Source organism: Hypanus sabinus, chromosome 8 (genome assembly GCF_030144855.1).
Source record: "Hypanus sabinus isolate sHypSab1 chromosome 8, sHypSab1.hap1, whole genome shotgun sequence".
In the NCBI taxonomy this organism is placed as follows: Eukaryota; Metazoa; Chordata; class Chondrichthyes; order Myliobatiformes; family Dasyatidae; genus Hypanus; species Hypanus sabinus.
Window position 1 is genome coordinate 61,983,350 of NC_082713.1, and position 21,671 is coordinate 62,005,020.

Consider the following 21,671-nt stretch of genomic DNA (forward strand, 5'->3'; position numbering starts at 1 on the left):
TATCACGATTGAAATCGACACCTGTACCCAGCTGAAAGCCCAAGAAGTGTTTATTCATCGTATGCAGTATCTATTGAAATAGTATGCAAGGTACCATCTAACATATATACTGTGGTGTATAGTATAGTTTTCTCAGTAGTCAGCAATCAGCGCCGGGCCAATAAAAAGACAGGAGGTGTAAGCAGAGCAACAATTGTTGGAGTGGACATTGTTAGAGTGGTCTGCCTGTCAACAGGCTTAGGCAAAAACTATCTTGGGCAAGCACAAGTGGAAGTACTAAGTAAGTAGGTAAGAATGTTTCTAGTACACCTGTTTTTTGTTTGCACATAGCTAGTACACTGAGAATGGATCTGGAGGTTGTGGTATGTTCACTGTGTGCGATGTGGGAAATTTAGGAGACCTCCTGTCTCCCTGATAACTATATCTGCATGAAGTGCATAAAGCTTCATCTTCTTAGAAACAATGTTAAGGAACTGAAACTGCAGCTCAATGACCTTCGTCACATATGGGAGAATGAGGACGTAATAGATAGGGGTGACAGGGAGGTAGTCACCCCAAAGTTGCAGGAGACAGGTCCCTTGGAGACTGTCAGGAGAGAGGATTGGTATAGGCAGTCAGTGCATAGTACCCCTGTGGCCATTCCTCTCAAAACTAAGTATACCACTTTGTATACTGTTTGAGGGAATGACCGTCAAGGAAGGACATTAACCATCTAGTCTTTAACATTCCATTCTCCTATCCCAATCTCATTCCCTCTGAATGCTTGCTCTTCACTCCCTCTGCACCAATCCTTTTCTCACCATCAAACCCGCAGATAAGGGAGATACTGTAGTAGTCTGGCATACGGACCTCTACCTTGCTGAGGCCTAGCGCCAACTCTCAGACATCTCCACTTTCTTACCCCTCAAACAGGACCCCACTAAGGAACACCAGGCTACTGTCTCCCACACCATCGCCAACCTTATTGACTCTGGGGATCTCCCATCCACCACCTCCAACCTCATAGTTCCCGCAACCTACTCCTCATGTTTCTACTGTTACGAACCCCGTATCTGGGTGTCTTACCAGCAAAGATAGGAGTATCCGTTGGAGTCTGATGATTCTATTTTTAACAGTATTTATTAGTAAAAATACACAAAAATAATATCAATGCAAATATACAGATAATATATGTCATCAATACTAAACCTAAAAGTGCGGGTATAATAATACTCAATAAGAAATAAGCTCTATCGTTGTCTAGGGGATAATGAATTGTCCGATGGAAATATACAGTTCAGTTCAGTTCATGCAGGCTGCAGTAGTTGTTGGTCGCAGTGTTGCAATTGTTGGAGAGAGAGAGAGAGAGAGAGAGAGAGAGAGAGAGAGAGAGAGTAACAGCTATTGACTTGCTGACTTTCCTTTTACAATCTTGATCTGTCGATGCGTTGATGTTGTGGCCATTCACGTATGACCCCTCCATCCTTTAGCTAGACCATTCTTCTGTGGTGGACTCATCACCCAGGCAAGGGTGGACACACACACAAGCCCCACCAGTCTCGTAGCGTCTCTCCTGGTACGTCTGAGGGGTGTTCCCCAGACCCTACTTTTGTCCCCACTCATGGGGTCTCAGGTGTCAATCAGATTGGGATGATGCAACACATCAACCAGACCACTCTGGTTGCCCCCGAGGGGTTTCAATGAATAGAACAGTACTCAATACACAATCCTTCTCCAAGAGACAATAGCAGTAATCAGTGGTTCTGTTCCGCTTTTGTTAGGAGGAGACATTCCACTTTTGTGTATCTCTGCGTTGTCTCTCTCTCATTTCCTTGGTATCAGACCCAAAATAGTAGCAATTTTGCAATTCTCAAAAGGGGGGCGGCAACTTTGCACCCTTCTGCCCATCAGAGTTGCTCCTCATTCGTAACACTACCTCTGACCCAAGATCCACAAACCACTTATCAAAGTAGACCCATTCTTTCAGCTTGTTCCTGCCCTACCGAACTCAAATCAGCATACCTCGGTTCTGTTTTATCCCCCTAGTCCCCCTTCCTACCTACATCCATGAGTCTTCATATGTTCTTGATCTTTTCAAGGTTTACTTGTACCCTGGCCCCAATGATTTTATTTTCACTATAGATGTCCAGTCCCTATACACCTCCATCTCCCACCAGGAAGGTCTCAAAGCTCCCAGTTTTTTTCTGGACACCAGACCCAACCAGCTCTCCTCCACCACCACTCTCCTCCACCTAGCGGAACTTGTCCTCACTCTAAAGAATTTCTTATTTGGCTCCTCCCACTTCCTTCAAACAAAAGGGTAGCCATGGCCCCAGTTATGTCTGCCTGTTTGTCGGCTACATGGAACAGTCTAAGCTACTGTCCCACACTTTTCCTATACTATGTCGATGACTGCATTGGTGCTGCTTCCTGCCCCTGTGCGGAACTCACTGACTTCATCCACTTTGCCTCCAACTTCCACCCTGCCCTCAAATTCAACCTGTTCATTTCTGACACCTCCCTTCCCTTTCTTAATCTGACTGTCCCTATCTTGGAGACAGCTTATCCACTGATGTCTATTACAAATCCACGATCTCTCATAGTCACCTGGACTACAACTTATTCCACCCTGCTACTTGTAAAAACACCACCCCTTTTTCTCAATTCCTCCATCTCCACCACATCTGCTCTCAGGGTGAGGCTTTTCATTCCAGAACAAAGGAGATGTCCTCCTTTTTAAAAGAAAGGGTGTTCCCTTCCTCCACCATCAACACTGCCATCAACCAAATTTCTTCAATTTCACGCACGTCTACTCTACCCTCATCCTCCCACCATCCTATCAGGGATAGGGTTCCTCTTATCCTCACCTACCACCCCACCAGCCTTCATATCCAACACATAATTCTACAAAACCTCTGCCACCTCCAACAGGATCTCACCACAAATCACATCCTTCCACAGGAATCACTCCCTAACAACTCCCTTGTCCATTCATCCCTCCCACTGATCTCCTTCCTGGCATTTATCCTTGCAAAAGGAATAAGTGCTACACCTGCCTTTATCACTTTCTCCCTCACTACCATTTAGGGCCCTAAACAGTCCTTCCAAATAAGGTGACATTTCACCTGTGAGTCTGTCGGGGTCATTTACTGTGTATGGTGCCCCAGTGTGACCTCCTATATATCAGTGAGACCTGATGGATATTGGTATATGGTATCTATGCTCCATTCACCAGAACAAGTGGAATCTCCCAGTGGCCACCCATTTTAATTCCACTTCCCGTTCCCATTCTGATATGTCCATCCTTGGCCTTCTCCACTGTTGTGATGAGGTCACAATTTGATTGGAAGTACAACACCTTAAATTCCGTTTGGGTTGCCTCCAGCCTGATGGCCTGAACATTAATTTCTCGAACTTCCGATAATGCCCCGCACCCTCCCCACTTCACCATTTCCATTCCCCTTTTCCCTTATTCACCTTATCTCCTTGCCTGCTCATCGCTTCCCTCTGATACTCCTCCCCCCTTTTCTTCCTTCCATGGCCTGACTCGGGTGCTGTGGCTCAGTAGGGAATGGGGAGGAGAAGAGCAGAGCAGTAGTGATTAAGGATTACATAATTTGAAGAGCAGAAAGCAGATCTGTGTACATAAGAGACACCTGAGACTCCCGAATGGTATATTGCCTCCCAGGTGACAGGGTCAGAGATATCTTGGATCAGGTTCATGGCATTCTAAAGGAGGTGGATGGACAGTCATGGTACAGATTGGTAATAACAGTAAAGGGAGGAGGTTCTGTAGAGAGAATATAGTGAGTTTGCAGAAAGTTGAGAAGCAGGACTTCCTGCGTAGCAACCTCTGAATTGCTGCTTGTGCTACATGCTATTATGATCGGGATGAATGCATGACTGAACAAGTAAACGTAGGAGGCAGGGTTTCAGACTGCAGGGTTATTGGGATCTCTTCTGGGGAAGGTATGACATGTACAAAAAGGATGGGTTATACATGAACCCAAGAGAGACCAATATTCTTGAAAGCACGTTTGCTAGATCTGTTGTGGATGGTTTAAAGCAATTTGGTAGGGGAATGGGAACCAGAGTGATAGGGCTGAGGAGGGGGCAGTTGGTATACAAGTAGTTGCACTGTGTAGTGATGCAGTGAGAAAGGACAGGCAGATGTTTGGGGAAAATTGCAGTCAGTGGGAAGAGTTGAAGTGAAAAAGGGGCAAACTCAAAAAGGATGATGAATGCAGGACTAAAGGTGTTGTATTTGAATGCACGCAATATACAGAATAAGGTTGATGATCTTATAACACAGTTAGAGTATGGCAGATATGATATTGTGGGCATGTTAAAGTCATAGCTGAAAAAAGGTTATAGTTGGGATTTTAGCATCCAAGAATACACATCAAAGGACGGGCCGGTAGGGAGTGGGTGGCTCTATTGGTAAAAATTAAATCAAATCCTTAGGAAGAGGTGACATAGGATCAGAGGATGTAAAGCCCTTCTGGGTAGAGTAAAGAAATTGCAAGAATAAAAGGATTGGGGAAATTTGGCTTGTGCTGGTTCCCAAGAGAGGGAATTTGTAGAATGCTTATGTGATGGCTTTTTAGAACAACTTGTGGTTTGAGTCCATTAGTGGATTGGGTGTGGTGTAATGATGCAGATTTGCTTAGGAAGTTTAGGAAAAGGAACCCTCAATAATACATACAAAGTCCTGGAGGAACTCAACAGGTTAGACATTATCTATGGAAAGTAATGAACAGTCAAAGTTTTGGACCAAGACCCTTCTTCAGGTCTGAATAGGAAGAATAAAAGAAAGTGGGGGAGGAGAAGGAGGATAGCTAGAAAGTGATAGGTGAACCCAGGTGAGTAGGAAAGGTAAAGGGATGGAGAGGAAGGATCTGATAGGAGGGAAGAGTGGACCATGGGAGAAAGGGAAGGAGGAGAGTACCCAGAGAAATGTGATAGGCAGCTGAGAAAAGCTAAGATCAAGAGTGGGGAATAGAAGAATAAGGGATGGAAAGGAAAGTGTATTTACTGGAAGGAGAAATCAATATTTATGCCATCAAGTACCCAAATGGAATATATGGTGTTGCTCCTCCACTCTAAGGGTGGCCTCATAATGGCACAGAGGAGAGAATGGACTGACATATCAGATTGAGAATGGAAATCAGATTTAAAATGTTTGGCCACCGGGAAGTTCCACTTTTGACAGATGGAGCGGAAGTGCTCGACAAAACAATCCTCCAATTTACAATAGGTCACACCAGTGTACCGGAGGCCACATTGGGAGTGCTGGACACAATTGACAACCCCAACAGATGTGCAGGAGAAGTGTTGCCTTGCCTAGAAGGATTGTTTGGAGCCCTGAATGGAAGTGAGGGAAGAGTTGAATGGGGAGGTTGTACCATTTTGGGCACCAACAGGGATAAATGCTGGAAGACTGATCATAATTTGATAGAATCTACCCTGCAGTCGAGAAAGAGAAGCTAAAATCAGAGTAGAGGTAATTACAGAGGCACGAGAGAAGAGCTGGTGAAAGTTGATTGGAATGAGACACGAGCAAGCATGGTGACATATCAACAAAAGCTGTTATTTCTGTGGGAAATTCAGAAGGTGCACGAAAGATACATTCACAAAGATAAAGAAGGATTTGAAAGGTTAGATGAAGCAACCATGGCTGATAAGGGAAGTCAAAGAAACCATAAAATCAAAAGAAAGGGCTCATAATAGAGCAAAAGACAGTGGGAAAGAAGAGGATTTGGGAAGCTTTTAAAAACCAACAGAAGGCAACTAAAAAAGCCATAGAGAGAGAAAAGTTGCAATATGAAGGTAAGCTAGCCAATAACATAGAAGAGGAGACTAACTTTTTTTTTCAGATACATAAAGAGTAAAAGAGAGATGACTGAATATCAGACTACTGGAAAATGATGATGCAGAGATAGTAATGGGGGACAAAGAAATGGCAGACAAGCTTAATAAGTATTTTCTCTTCACAGTGGAAGGCACTAGCAGAATGCCAGAAAAGTGAGAGTGCCAGGGGTAGCAGGGAATGACATTGCTGCTACTAAGGAAAATGTGATTGGGAAGCTGAAAAATCTGAAGGTATATAAATCATCTGGACCAGATGCACTATGCCCCAGTGTTCTGAAAGCAGAAGTTAAATAGACTGTGGAGGCATTAGTAATGATCTTTCAAGAATCACTAGATTCTGGGATGGTTGCTGAGGACAGGAAAACTGCAAACGTCACTTCACTAAGGGAGGGGAACAGAAGTAAGGAAATTCTAGGCCAGTTATCCTGACTTCAGTGGTTAAGGTTTTGGGTACTTGGAGACACATGAGAAAATAAGCCAAAGTCAGCAGCATGGTTTTCTAAAGTGGAATTTTTGACTGCCAAATCTATTGGAATTTATATAGGAAACAAAAGGCAGGAGAGTCAGTGAATGTTGTATATTTGGATTTCCAGATTGCCTTTGACAAGCTGCTGCACACAAGGCCACTTAACAAAATAAAAGCTCATGATGTTATGGGAAATGTACTAGAATGGATAGAAGATTAGCTGACTAGCAGGAAGCAAAGACTGGGAATAAAGGGGGATTTTCTGGTTGGTTGGTGGTAACTGGTGCTTTGCCACAGTGGTTTGTGTTGGGACCACTTTTTTTTTCCACATTGTATGTCAATGATTTGGATGAAGGAATTGATGGCTGTGTGACCATGTTTGCGGATTATACCAAAACAGGTGGAAGGATGGATTTTCTTGAGGAGGCAGTTTGTTTGTTGAAGGACTTAGACAGATTCGGGGAATGACCAAAGAAGTGGCATATGGTATATAATGTAGGGAAGTGTATATTCATGCAGTTCTGCGGAAGGAGTAAAGGCATGACTATTTCGTAACTGGGGAGAAAATTCTAAAATCTGAGGTGCAGAGGGTCTTGGGAGTCCTCATGCAGGACTCCCTAAATGTTAATTTGCAGTTTGAATCAGTAGTAAGGAAGACAAATGCAATGTTAGAATTCATTTCAAGAGAACTAGAATACAAAAGCAAGGCTGTAATTCTGAGGCTTCGTAAGGTATTTATCAGGCCACACTTGGAGTATTGTGAGCAGTTTTGGGCCCCTTGTCTAAGAAAGAATGTGCTGGCATTTCCAGAGGAGGTTCAAGAGAAAAATCCCAGGAATTAAAGAGTTAAAAGAATTTAAAGAGTTAAAGAATTAAAGAGCTCTGGGTACGTACTTGCTTGGGTTGAGAAGAATGAGTGGGGTGTATATATAGTATACACATCCACAGCATATGAAATTTTAAATTGTCGCATTCAGGCCCAAAAGTTTTAATCACTGGGGAGGAATTCTTACTCTTGATGGATAACATCTTTCCTGACAAGGGTGGGGGATAGTTTTTTGCTTGGCAAATGGGTGTAGTGAAACAATATTGGGTTCTGAAATCTCCTCTGAGTTGGAAGAAGTTGACTCGGGAACTGCAGAAAGTGGTTCTGACAGTGCTGAACACTTTACTTCTTGACGTGTTCGCATCCCAAACAGTACATGGCAAGCTTCACTAAATGATATGGATCATAATGTATGAATACAGCATCTGATGTCACCATTTCCTTTACCTTTTGGAAAGTCACTTCATACTATCCATTGTCATTTCTTCTTGATCTGTAGTAATGAGATCAAGGATGAAGCACAGTTGCCAGGTTTGGCAGGAGCCTATTATTTCTCAGCACACTTGTGTAATTCTTGTGCACTGATGGTGTGACCACAATAAGCAATGCTTGGTTCAAAGACTTCACCATTGCATTGTGCTCTAAGCCCATCATCTTCTAATCCTTTCAACAATGTCTTGAGATTTCAGATATGTTCCCGGTCATCCTTACTGGTAACAATGATGCCTTTCAGGTAATGTTGAGTCCCTGAACCGCTTTGCAGCACCTGGTCCATAGTTTTTTGGTAGAGTGCAAGGGCAGATGCTACTCCAAGGATAACTTTATTGTAGTGATAAAGTCCTTTGTGAGTGTTTATAGTGAGAAAAAATTTGGGGTTTTCTTCCATCTCCATCTTTAGGCAGGCCTCAGTTAAGTCCACTTTGCTGAAATCTTTTTGTCCAGAAAGATTTGCAAAGATATTCTCTATCTTGGGCAGAGGATTTTGATCTACTTTAAGTACTGGCTTGATGGTTACCTTAACATCACCACAGATCCTGACAGAATCATTCTTCTTGGCTACTGACACCATTGATGTTGCCCAGGGGTTCCACTCAACCTTGAAAAGAATTACTTCAGTCTCCATGTGATTTAGCTCATAGGCTACATTATTATGGATGGTATAAGGAATTGGATGGGGTTTGGAAAAGTTGGGTGTGACATTTTCATTTAACAATATTTTACCCTTGATATGTTTGAGTTTTCCAATGCCATTCTTGAATGCTGCTGTGGCATCATCCAATAACTTTCTTAATTTACTTTCAGTTGACTCTATGATGTGGCATGCAAATGGTGGATGGATTTCCAATCAAGTTGGAGTTGTCAAAGCTAATCATAAACCATGATACTGACCCTCTCGTTTTTACCACATAAAAGCCCAATGTGGCTTGTTGGTTGTTGTATTTCTTTGCTATGAATGTCATTCCCACAGGTGTTACACTTCCTCAGGTATAAGTTCTTAGTTTCAAATCTGCAGACTTCAGTTTAGTATCACTGAAACGCCATTCAAACTCATTTTATGGAATAACAAAAACAGCCAAACCAGTGTCCAATTCCATTTAATTACTTTGTAATTCACTTCTGGTGTAAGCCATATTGCTGATCTCTTGTTAGTTTTCACATTGTCAATCTCAAGGCTATCCATCCTGTGATAGTCTCATCATTATCAGATTTTTCATCAACAGCATGCAGATAAGTGCTCTCTTTGAAACTACAACTCATATTTTATCTTTTTCTTTTCTGTGTGCAGTCCATTTACTTTTGCCTGCCCGACATGCTCTTTGTATGTGTCCCACTTTCATGCATTTTTGCAATGTCCGCCTTTAAATGTGCATTGGTCTGGTGTATGTGAGCCCCTGTAACAACAGTAATACAATTCATTTGGACAGGCCAATGTCTGTTTAGACATTACAATTTTGTTCAGGGTTCCTTTCATTATTGAATGTAATTCAATTGATTCTCTGTCAGTTATTTCCATTGATACAGTTATTTCCACTTAACTTTTAAACGTAATTGTGCTTCATTTAGGAGCCATTCTTGATTTTTTTTCTTGTAAGATTCTTCAAACTAAATGATCTCTAAGTGTATCATTAAGCCCATTACCAAAGTAACAATACTTAGACAACTTTTTCAATTCAGTCATATCTGCTGAAATGGACTTCCTTTCTTTTGGTTCTGGTTATGAAACCTAATGCATTCTGCAATCAGCAATGGTTTTGGTTCTGAATGTCCCTACATTGCTGTCACGGTATCAGCAAAGTTTATTTCAGCTGCTTGATTGTAGCAGTCAAAGTTCCAAGTAAACTGTATGCCTTTAAATCCAATGCACTCGGCAAAATTGGTATTTATTTTTTATTGGCTTTTCATTTGCTTAAAAATGCTGCTCAATCTGCTCAGCATACTATATCTAGTTATCTGCTGTGTAAACAAATGCATCTAGATTTCCAATGTAGCCAGCCATTTCTGCTTTTGTTAAAGATTATTATCACCCGGTACTTACTGTTTATGAACCTGTGAATTCTTCTGATGTTTGCCTTTCTTTTAAACTGTACCATCTTTGATGAACAAAGCATGCTGCTCTAAAGAAAAAAAAATGTGCTGTGCATTTTTTTTAAACTTGACTGTTAAACATTGTGTTTTTTTTCCAATTTGAACATTTTGCTGTGCTTCAACAGGTAGGTACCTGTTTTGAGTTCATTTAAAACTTTGTCCTCACCACTGTTACGTTTTGTAACTCCAAAAAATAAAAACTATTTGAAACAAAAACACACAGTGTCCAAAATGTTGAGTCTAACTCTGTTTTAACTTTAAGTGAGTCACACATGTATAACATGGTGGAGTAATGATTTATGCCATTTATGTATGTTCATATATAACTTTTAATGCATTATGTACAGAGCAAAGAATGTTTAATCAAACAATATATTTACAATATTACTCAAATATTACTTTAATACTAAATACACAACCAAACCTATTAAATATTGAAAGGTCTGGATAAAGTGAATGTGGAGAGGATGTTTCCTATACTGCTAGAGTCTAGGGCCAGGGTCAGAGCCTCAGAATTGAAGGATGGCATTTAGAAAAGGTATGAGGAAATTTATTTTCTAGCTAGAGAGTGATAAATTTGTGAAATTTTTTGCTATGGACAGCATTGCAAGCCAAGTCCTTGGTTGTATTTAAAGGGAAGGTTGATAAGTTTTTGATTAATCAAGGCATCAAAGGTTATGGGGAGAAGGCTGGACAATGGGGTTGAAAGGGTGGAGCAGACTTGTTGGACGAATAAACTAATTCTGCTCCTAGGTCTTGTAGTCTAATGGTGTGTGCAATTGATTGAATTTTAATGACTGGGTAGTAAATGCTATGTCTTAATGATTTGCTAAGGTATTTTCTTTCTCCATAGATCATGTATTGGGACAAAACGCCCATGTACCATCTGGCATTGGCTAATAAGCTAGGAGATTTTTCATTAGAAAAGAAAACCTAACATGTTGCAGCAAAACAAGATAGAAGAATCAGAATGAACTACCAGAAAAATATCATGCCGTTCTAATTATAATCTTTTTGAAACATACCTTAGATATTGTGCTGTGCAATAGAGGCAGTGAAGGTGCTTGCTCATTTTGTTTTTGAATCATGTACTGCTTCAGACTTCGGATGTGACTGTCAACAACCTACTTAAGTAATTGCTGACTGACTGGTTTACTGACACTGTTCCTCAGCAATTGAGTGATCAAACAACAGCAGATGAAATAAAAGTAGCTCTGAGAATACCTGTGTTGCAACCTCGCATGCCAAGTGGCTTATAGGAGTCATGTACTACTTGAATTAATGGAAGGAGACCTACATTTAAAGTTTTTCTGAGAAAGACATAAAAATCTTCATTTAATGAGTACATTGGTTAGTAAAATGTTGATCTATTTGTATCTAAGTGTACAGGAAATGTAAATATTATCTCAACATTAAACACTGGGCATTAATAGTGAAAATTTTTAAATTGAGGCATTCTGGAGTTCCAAGTTTCGTTCCGGTGCCATTCTGCAAGGAGACTCTGTACGTCCTCCCTTTGGGCTTTCCCCAAATGCTCCGGTTTCCCTCTCACAGTCCAAAGACGTACCAGGTAGCTTAATTGGTCATTGTAAATTGCCCCGTGATTAGGATAGGGTTAATTGGGTTTATTGGGGGGGGGGGGTTGCTGGGACAGCATGGCTAGAAGGGTCAGAAGCTCTACTCCCCACTGCATTGTTAATTAAATATCTAAACAAATACTTCAAATATTTCTTGTTTTGCTTTATTTATTCTGACTTCTTGATCAATTCCTAATGCTATTAGCTAGACAAAGTAATCATTACTGAGTTATAAACTTTTCAATTAGTAGCCATGAGAGCATTAACAGTCTAGTTTAAACATCTCCGTGGTATAATCAGGAGTAAGTATACACAAATAAATATTGCAAATGCTGTAACTTTGAAGTCTAGCCAGAAGATGCTGGAAGTACTCAGTCTGTCAACAGCGTCAAAGGAAAGAGAAATGAGGAAACAATTCAGGTCAAAGATACATTGGACGGTTTCAGCTCTATAGATGCTACAGGCCCTCTCCAATGTTTTTTAAAGCAGAAACAACCACTTCAATTGTTTTTCTTCTCTGTAACCTATAGATATTAATCTATTGATACATCTTAAATACAGCCCAAATTGAAACCAGATGATCACAAGTGGTCAAAAGTACTTCCTTCTTTGCTTTAGTAATTGAGTTACTCGGGGAAGAAAATGGTGATACAGGAGGCTCCAGATACTCAAATCTGGAGGAACACGCTAAGTGCTGGAGGAATTTGGGAGATTAGGCAGCACCTATTCAGGGAAATGGACAATTGATATTTCAGTTTCAGACCCTTCCTCCAGTTTTCTAGTCACTTAATATATATTATAGTATAGAGTAACGAAGAGATTTTTTTTCCTGTATTTTCCTATTTTTATACCACGCTTGGAAGAAAAATAATGGTAAACAATCTATTGGTATGTCTTCAAAAGCTACACATCTTAAAACATCTATTTCATCTGAACAGGGTGATATCTACTAATAAAATAAACATCAGCTGAAGTACATTTTTGAGAAACGCATTAAGAGTAAAATCCATTTTTACTACAGTGTACAGTCTTCTTTTGTACATTCAAGAAACCTGTCAGCCTTTATATTCCTATGGTGAGATTTTATTTCCTGGTCATTGATTTTAGATCGAAGTTAACTAATGAAGCTCTGTGATTCAACTTGACATTGGCCAATCTTATAGGTTGCCTTCTCTGGAACTGAGATACTCTGGTCCGTTCAAATATTTGATTTATATCAAATGTAAGTCAGAAATAAACCTATCATTTTATTTGTCATGTACGGGCATTACTGGATCTAACAAAACAAAACTGGTGAAATGAACACTGTTTTGCTGGACCCCATGTCTAAGTTACAACCACATCATCCTTCATGAATTCTGCTGAACAATCATTATGTTTCAGCTAGCTGGTATACTCTCCTCAAAATTAGACTCCAAAACTGATGTATGAATATCTTTAGAGTCAAACAAACCAGCTCAGATATTAGAGGATTAGAGTTGAAGAGCATAGCTAGATTTTTTGATAAGAAAAATTGCATTTTCTAGCATAGCTGCAGCACTGAATAAAATATATGTCTAAAAACGTAAATGTGGTTCAGAGTCTCTGTGCATAATAAGTGCAATGGTTTCTGATCTTGCCTACAATATTCATCTTTAAACCTGATTTTATATAGTCTTTATGTAATTACAGTTTCACATCTTAAGTACTAATTCTAAGGACAAAAATGCCAGAAATCAGGATTATAATCCAAATCAGAATCACTTTCTTGCCAGTATGTGAAGCGTACCAGAATTGATTGTGGTTTGATGCCAAGCATAAAACACAGGACAATACCATAACAGACAACACAAAAGCAACCAACAATTTACAAGACAATAGTACAAGCAGCCATGAGCAATCAACAATTAGCAGAATGGTTACATGCACAAACGTCAATAATCAGACTTAAGTAAATGTGAACATGTAAACAGACTGAATAATTATCAACAGAACAACAAGAGCAGGAAAGACTGTTTAATGGACGTTGTGTAGGGACAGTTAGGGTATTACACCTGAATGAGCTTTGTTGAGAAGCTGGACAGCTAAAGAAAGAAGTTTTGGAGATGACATATGATTTATGATTTTGTTCAATCATGATTGTCATTGTTGTCTGCTTTTCTTTTGCAATAGTCACCACAGTGAGATTTCATGTACTAATGTCCCTTTATGACATTCCACACAATGCTGATGAGATAGCTAAACTTCACAGTAAACTTGTACAGTAACCATGTATATTGCAGAGTCAATGGAGCTGGCACATGATATGCATTTGTCTCCAGAGCTGTTCAAAATTATTTCCAAATGTAATTAACTGCTGTGAACTGGATCACAACTCAGTTTAGAATTCCTTGGTCTGCATCCTGGATCAAACAGAATATACTCAATAAATTGGGATGGAAGCTGAATATCAATGTACTGTATACATAGAAATTATTATGCATGATTGCACTGAAGCAGGCAAATAAAATTCTGCTTGCTACAAGGTCCATGTAACAACTGTTAAGAAATTGACCGTACGGTTTAGGGTAAATATGTTCTTATTCTAGCTGGTACTCTTTTGACTATCAGAACAGAGCTTATAGGTAAAAGAATTCCTTATAACTCTGCTTAGATAGGATTTTGTGTTGGTTACTGGCCTCCAAACTTCCTTCACCACATACAAACACTCATTTAATTTCTTTTTATAAGTAGCATATGTGAAAAATATATACTGTGATTGGAATATATAACTGAAAAAAACAGAGTGAATATGTTTGAGTAAATTGAATGAGAACTACAAAGACTGAAATCATCTAGATTATTCAAAGTGGTGATCAAATAGCAGGAACAAAAATCAATTTATCTGTGTAAAGTGAAGGTAGAGAGTTGGTTATGTCTGATGTTGCTTCTGACTTACGATGCATAATGACTTCTGTCTGACTGTTAAATGAAATATGATTTTCCATTTCCCCAATGTTTCTCTGTGTTTTTGATTTTCTTAATCAAGCTACCAATTCTGAAATGTGGTTTAGGAGATCTGTATCTACAAGTTAGTACCATCATGCTCTTTTGAGATATTTCAGCATTTTCTCTAAGCTGACTGATTATTGTCATGTTGCTGTAGTGTAGGCCTGATACTTGATTTCAGAAGATTGTTAACATCTAATCTGATTCCCATTACATTAGTTTGGAAGGATCTTAGTGTGATTTTCTAAAATAATCTAACCACAATATAACAGTGATAGTTATTCAGCTCATACAAAGTGCCCACAAATACGCATTGCCTGAAAAATGATGGGCAAGTTTATCCTCATGATTTGATAGTGATAGGATCTGTGTTTAATCTGATCTAAAAGAAAAGTTTTATGTTTCAGCATATGTAGAACAGGTGACCCTCCCCCACCTTATGGTGGAAAGGCTATCAGAAATGTACCTTTAGAGAATTCATAAGTCAGTACCAAAATAAAAGTCAGTGATATGGAATAAAAATTTGCATGTACAAAAGATATGTGGATAAAAGTAAATAAATTAACACAATTTTTTCAAATTGCATTGGTTGATGCATGTGCAGATGGTGTGGCTTCACATTACAGAAAATTGCAGTAGGGACAGTTTTGTTTATTTACTTTTACATTTAGAGAAAAGGACCTTCTGGTCCTTGCAGCCACACTGCCTAGCAAACCTTGGTTTAACTCGAACATAATTACCGGACAATTCATAATCATCAATTAACCTATTAACCAGTATACCTTTGGACTGTGGGAGGAAACCAGAGCACCTGGAGAAAGCCCATGAATTTGCAAACTGCTTACGTGGGATGCAAGTATTGAACTCCAAACTTCAATGCCCCAAGCTGTAACAGCATCACAGTAACTGCAACGTTAGTATGGTTTTCTAGGAAAGCAACACTGCCTACCCCAATTTCCTGTAACACAGGAATTGGCTGCACTACCTTTTTAATTAAAATGGATAAGTTTGTGTGTTTTGTCCACCATGACCATTCAGGGGATTTATATTTTAGCTGTCAACATATATTCAGTGCTCACTTTATTAGGCTCACCTGTACACCTGTATATTAATGCAAATATCAGCCAATCATGCAAGCATAAAAACATGCAGACATAGACAGGAGATTCAGTTGTTGTTCAGACCGAATTCCAGAATGGGGAAGAAATTTAATCTAAGTGACTTTGACTGTGGAATGATTGTTGGTGCTAGTTGGGCGGTTTGAATATCTCAGAAACTACTGATCTCCTGAGATTTTCACAACAGTCATTAAAGTTTAAAAGAACGGTGTAAAAACCAAAAATAAACAAATTCTGTGAGTAAAAATATCTTGCGAACGTGAGGTCAGAGGAGAATGGCCAGACTGGTTCAAGCCAACAAAAACATAACAGTAACTCAAGTAACCGCGCATTACAACAGTGATGCTTCTCTGAATTACGTACATTGCTGTACCTAATAAAGTGGCCACTGAGTGTATAAAGTCAACACTCACACTCTTAGTCAAGTATTTAATTTCAGTCTTCACCCAAGTTAGTCCAATGTGGTATTGAGGAAGTGCAGTATAGTTAGAGATGCATTGTTAAACTGAGAATATACTTTATCCTGCTGGTGGACTCTCATGGTAATCTTCAAAGACAAATAAAGGTACCCTCTCAGTGTTCTAGCTATATTTATTCCCTCAACAAGTAGCTCCAAAACAGGTTATGAACCCCCAACCTATGCACACTCCTGCATGTCCACAAGATGCTACAATGTTATTAATTTCAATCTATTGTATGAACGTGCATTTGTTCCAATGAAAGGCAGAACTAATTTCCTCTCTCGTTCCACTTGAAGTAATTGTTTTCTTTTTATTAGTCTTCTGTGCTTTTGAAGCCATTCATTACAACAGTGAGAAGGTATAGTTACAATTTCAAGTGATTTTTGTCGACATAGGGGCAAAGTAGATTTATGGTTATCTGTGAAAACAGAACCTGTCCATTACCCAGGAATGGCCTGTATCCAAAATATTATCTCACTACTATTTTAGGTCTTTGCAATGTGCAATTTGACTGCCACATCTGCATCCTTTATAACAGTGACACTGCTTCACAAAATACTTAATTGACCTTGAGATGCTTTGGAATATTGGGAGAATCTTGACAGCAATATATAAATGGAAATATTCCTTTCTTAGAAAATTATGGCACAGAGGAGACCATTTGGTCCATCATGTCTGTGCTGGCTTTATAATAGCTTTTCATCTTAATCCCACCTTCCAGTTTGCAGGTCCCTTAACTGTATAGTTCCATTATTTGTAAACATATTTTCTAGTACTGTTGAAATGTGGTGAGAGTTTGGTGTATTTCTAATAATTTCCACATCCTTGCTTGTGTAAACATTTCCATTATTTTAATCTTGCTGACAATTACTTTAAATTTATCTCCTTAGTTATTAATCCCTCTGTTGAAAGGACTATGGTTTTTCTAGTTACTACTACCAGACTCCTCATAATTTTGTATGCACTGTCTCCCCTCAAACCCCTCTGTTCTGTTATATTTTGGAACTCCCAACACTAATTGAAAGAAAAGCACAGCAGCCGGTGAAACTGGTCTATTCCATTTTACTTCAGTGAGGTGCTCACACGTGACTTGGTGGCAAAATGACGTATGCCATTCATGTACTTTTACATGTAACTCATAATGAATTATGCAAAGAATGCTTAATCATACATTTACAATATTACTGAAATACTAACTACACATATGTTTCACAAAAAAATAGCCTGTACTTATCCACTCATCACTTTTAATTTTGGAAGAGAAAAAAAAATCAAGCATTATAAAATTAATGTAAATAAAACAGGAGCTGGCTGAAAAACAAACACATATAGTTAGTAGTAGTAGAACGTAGCCACAGTTTTGGCTTTTAATATTTTGAGCATATTCCCTGCCCGATAATCATCAAAGATTTACAGGCATCTTAATATGAGAAGCAACAATGGGCTGGAAATGTGAAATAGAATAAAAAATACTGTGACAAGTAGCAAATCAGGCAGCATCTGAGGAGAGAACACAATTGAAGTTTCTTGTGTAATTGAATTGCAAAGGAAACTGAGAAGGAATTTACAGAAAACCTCGGAAAGGAATGATGAGCAGATAGCTGTAGCAGATAATCTCGGTCACTGAACAGGAGTTTTAGGACATTGCAGAAATAAAAAGGTATATGAATAGGTAAAGGAGGGAAGCGCAGGGAGAGGTGATTTTAATGTATTAGATTCTCTGCATCAAGAATGATATCGAAGCAGGAACTTAAAATCTCCCATTTTTTTCGACTAATCGTCTCGGTTTAAATATCTTTAACGTGCTCCTTTTCTTAAAAGCAATCTTTCTTAGGCTTGCTCCGAAACACAAGCCCCGCCTGCAGTGACATCAGGGAATCGGAGAGCGCCATTGGCTTGTGTACGGCAGAGTTCCGCCCTACCTTGCTGACGATTGGATAGTGCTATGGTCGGTGGGCGGGCTCAGGGTGGAGATGCGGCGGAGAAGGGAGCTCAGAAGTGGTGGGCTGAGGTGTCGCTCAGCTGGTGCGGCGCTATCAAGTTGCGGCGCAGCGGAGAGCTGGAGACGAGGCAGGCTGCAACGCAGAAGCCGAGTTCGTGCAGCTCCAACTCAGGAGAGGGAGCGCTGGAGGAGCAAACGACCTGCTGCCAACTTCATCTGGAGCATGTTTCAGCACTCTGCAAGATACAGCGCCATACGCAACGCCGATCGTCTCTGAAAGCAAAACGTTTGCAAAGAAATCAAAGGTGAAGGGAAAAAGGAAAATAAATAATTGCTTGTTTTTTTTTCCCTATTAAAAGTAAGCGGGACGTTATTTCCCCGGGAATTACTGTGCAGTCAATGCAAAGCGATGTGTAATGAATTTTCAGGTCTTTTTTTTCTCTGGGCGCATCTCAAATCGCTGTTTCAACTATTGCAAATACCCCTATGTTTTAATGTTTTGCTGTGTAAATTGCAGAGCTGCGAATGGCTTATCAATTTGTTGCTTCTGATTGCAGTGCGTGGCATTAGTAATTATTGTAGATTTCAGGCTGCGGTTTTGAACTTGTCATGTATAATTACAAACAGCTTTTAATTAGTTTTTCCTCCTCTCTTTTTCTGCCCTTAACCTCCCCCCCCCCACCCCCCAATATTTCCCTTCTTACCCAACTGTTCCAGAAGTTGACGGCCTTTGCGGAGGGGGAGATGCGATTATTTTCGGTCCAGGATCTGGGCATGGAGTTGTACCTGGTGGCGGCGGTGCTGTTTGCAATCGTAGTCCCGGGGCTGGGGCAGGAGAAGGACTACACGGTGCGGGAGGAGCTGCCGGAGAACGTGCTGATCGGCAACTTAGTACGGGACCTGAATCTCAGCGACGCCAACCTGCCGCTCATCTTCAAGCTGGTGTACAAGACGGGAGACACGCCGCTGATCCGAGTGGAGGACAGCACCGGCGAGCTCTTCACCACCTCGCACCGCATCGACCGGGAGAAACTCTGCGCCAACATCTACAGCGAGACCCGCTGCTTCTACGAGGTCGAGGTGGCCGTGCTGCCCAACGAGGTCTTCAAACTGGTCAAGATGAGGTTCCTGATCGAGGACATCAACGACAACGCTCCCCTCTTCCCTTCCACCGTGATCAACATTTCCATTCCCGAAAACACCGTGGTCAATTCGCGTTACTCCATCCCCTCCGCCGTGGACCCCGACGTGGGAGTCAACGGGATTCAGCACTACGAGCTGTTGAAGGGGCAGAATGTCTTCGGGCTGGACATAATCGAAACTCCCGAGGGCGACAAGTGGCCACAGCTGATCGTGCAGCAGAACCTGGACAGGGAACAAAAAGACACTTACGTGATGAAGATCAAAGTGGAAGACGGTGGGGTGCCACCAAGGTCGAGCACTGCCATCCTCCAGATTACTGTGACTGATGTAAATGACAACCGTCCTGTGTTTAAGGAGAGTGAGATTGAAGTCCACATCCCAGAAAATGCTCCTGTGGGCACCTCGGTGATCCAGCTCCATGCCACGGATGCTGACCTTGGCCCTAATGCTATTGTCCGTTTTTTCTTCAGTAACCAGGTGTCTGCTTTGGCTAGGAGGCTCTTCACCATCGACAGCACCAGTGGCCTGATCACAGTGAGGCAGCCCCTGGACCGGGAAGAGTTTCCAGTTCACAAGTTGACTGTCCTGGCCAGCGATGGCAGCTCGACTCCGTCCAGAGCAGTGGTCACCATTAACATCACAGATGTTAACGATAACGTGCCGACCATTGACACCAGGTACATCATTAACCCCGTCAACGGTACTGTCTTGCTGTCTGAAAATGCTCCGCTTAATACCAAAATTGCACTGATTACAGTTACAGACCAGGACTCTGATTTAAATGGGAAAGTCACCTGCTTTACTGATCATGATGTCCCATTTCGTTTGAAGCCTGTGTTTGATAATCAGTTCTTATTAGAAACTGGAGCCCTGCTAGACTATGAAAGCACAAAAGAATACACTATTAAGATAGTGGCATCTGATGCAGGCAAACCACCGTTAAATCAATCAGCCACTGTGGTGATTAAACTGAAGGATGAGAATGATAACGCTCCTGTTTTTAATCAGCCCATAATTGGGCTGTCAATTCCTGAAAATAACACCCCTGGTACACAGTTAACAAAAATCAGTGCTACTGATGCAGACAGTGGGAAGAATGCAGAAATTACTTACCTCTTGGGTCCCAATGCCCCATCCATCTTCAGCGTAGATCGGAGAACCGGAATCCTGTCAGCTATGAGGAGATTAGACAGAGAGAAGCAAGACCGTTATGTCTTTACTGTACTAGCCAGGGACGGTGGCAAGCCCTCTATTCAGAGCAATGCTACTGTGATTTTGACTGTGTTGGATCAAAATGACAACAGTCCTTCCTTCACACACAGTGAATACAATTTCTATGTGCCTGAAAACTTGCCCATGTATGGAACTGTTGGACTTATCACAGTCACTGATGCCGATGCAGGAGGTAATGCAGCTGTTAGCCTTTCTATACTGAATGATAAAGGCTACTTTATAATTGATCCCACCAGTGGGGTTATCAAACCTAATATTACATTTGACAGGGAGCAGCAGAGTTCTTATACGTTTCAAGTCAAAGCTGTCGATGGAGGTAGGCCTCAACGAACTTCAGTGGCGAGAGTGACTATAAATGTTGTTGATGTAAATGATAACAGCCCTGTGTTTGTGTATCCTTCCTCTAACTTTTCGTACGAGCTCGTATCTACTTTTGCTAACCCTGGCTCTGTGGTGGGAAAGGTTTTTGCCATTGACAATGACACAGGGATGAATGCGGAGCTTCGCTACAGCATAGTCAGTGGGAATTCCAGAGGGCTCTTTGCCATTGATCCAATGACTGGCAACATTACCCTGCAGGAAAAAGTCACAACAACAGACCGTGGCTTATACAGGCTTGTAGTGAAGGTCATTGATTTGGGACAGCCAGAATCCCTGCATGCCATAGCACTTGTGCATTTGTTTGTCAATGAAACCATCGATAATTTTACATATGTCCAAGACCTGGTGCGGAAGAGCATGGAGACCCCTTTGGATAAGAATGTTGGGGATAGTCAGATTACCCCTCAGACCAACGATTACATTAAAATTGTTATTGCCATCATAGCCGGGACCATGACCGTCATTCTTGTCATTTTTGTTACTGCTTTGGTGCGATGCCGTCACACGCCGAGACATAAGGCTGCGCAGAAGGGGAAACAGAGTGGGGAGTGGGTTTCCCCCAATCAGGAGAACAGGCAGATTAAGAAAAAGAAACGAAAGAAGAAGAGGTCTCCAAAGAACCTCCTTCTGAATTTTGTTACAATTGAGGAGTCCAAACCAGATGACCCTGCCCACGAGCACATCAATGGCACCTTGGATCTTCCAGTGGAATTGGAGGATCAGACTATGGGGAAGTATAACTGGGGCACCACACCTACCACTTTCAAACCTGATAGCCCAGATCTTGGAAAACACTATAAGTCTGCCTCACCCCAGCCCTCCTTTCAAATCAAGCCTGAGACTCCAGTGCCCATGAAGAAGCACCATGTCATCCAAGAGCTACCGCTGGATAACACGTTTGTGGTGGGCTGTGACTCCCTGTCCAAGTGTTCCTCGAGCAGTTCTGACCCCTACAGCGTTTCAGAGTGCAGTTGTCAGGGTGGCTTCAAGACTGCAGGGCCAATCCACACCAGACAGGTAATGCAGAGATTCTAACTGGCCCTCAAAGAGAGATCTTGTCGTGAAGATTAAAAGCCTGAATGGTCATGCATGGCTGAGGCATTGAAATGTAAACAGCTTGT

The 21,671-nt window shown here is 41.0% G+C and overlaps 1 protein-coding gene across 1 annotated transcript in view; it reads left to right on the forward strand.

The window, feature by feature from the left end:
* Positions 1–17,960: 17,960 nt before the first annotated feature.
* The window catches only part of pcdh11 (protocadherin 11), a 34,922-nt gene continuing 31,211 nt past the window's right edge, over positions 17,961–21,671 (forward strand). Inside the window, exons 1-2 of the mRNA XM_059977299.1 lie at positions 17,961–18,098; positions 18,511–21,567. Of these exons, the coding sequence (XP_059833282.1) occupies positions 18,538–21,567 (3,030 nt within the window). The 5' untranslated portion in view covers positions 17,961–18,098; positions 18,511–18,537. The remainder of the gene's footprint in view (positions 18,099–18,510; positions 21,568–21,671) is intronic.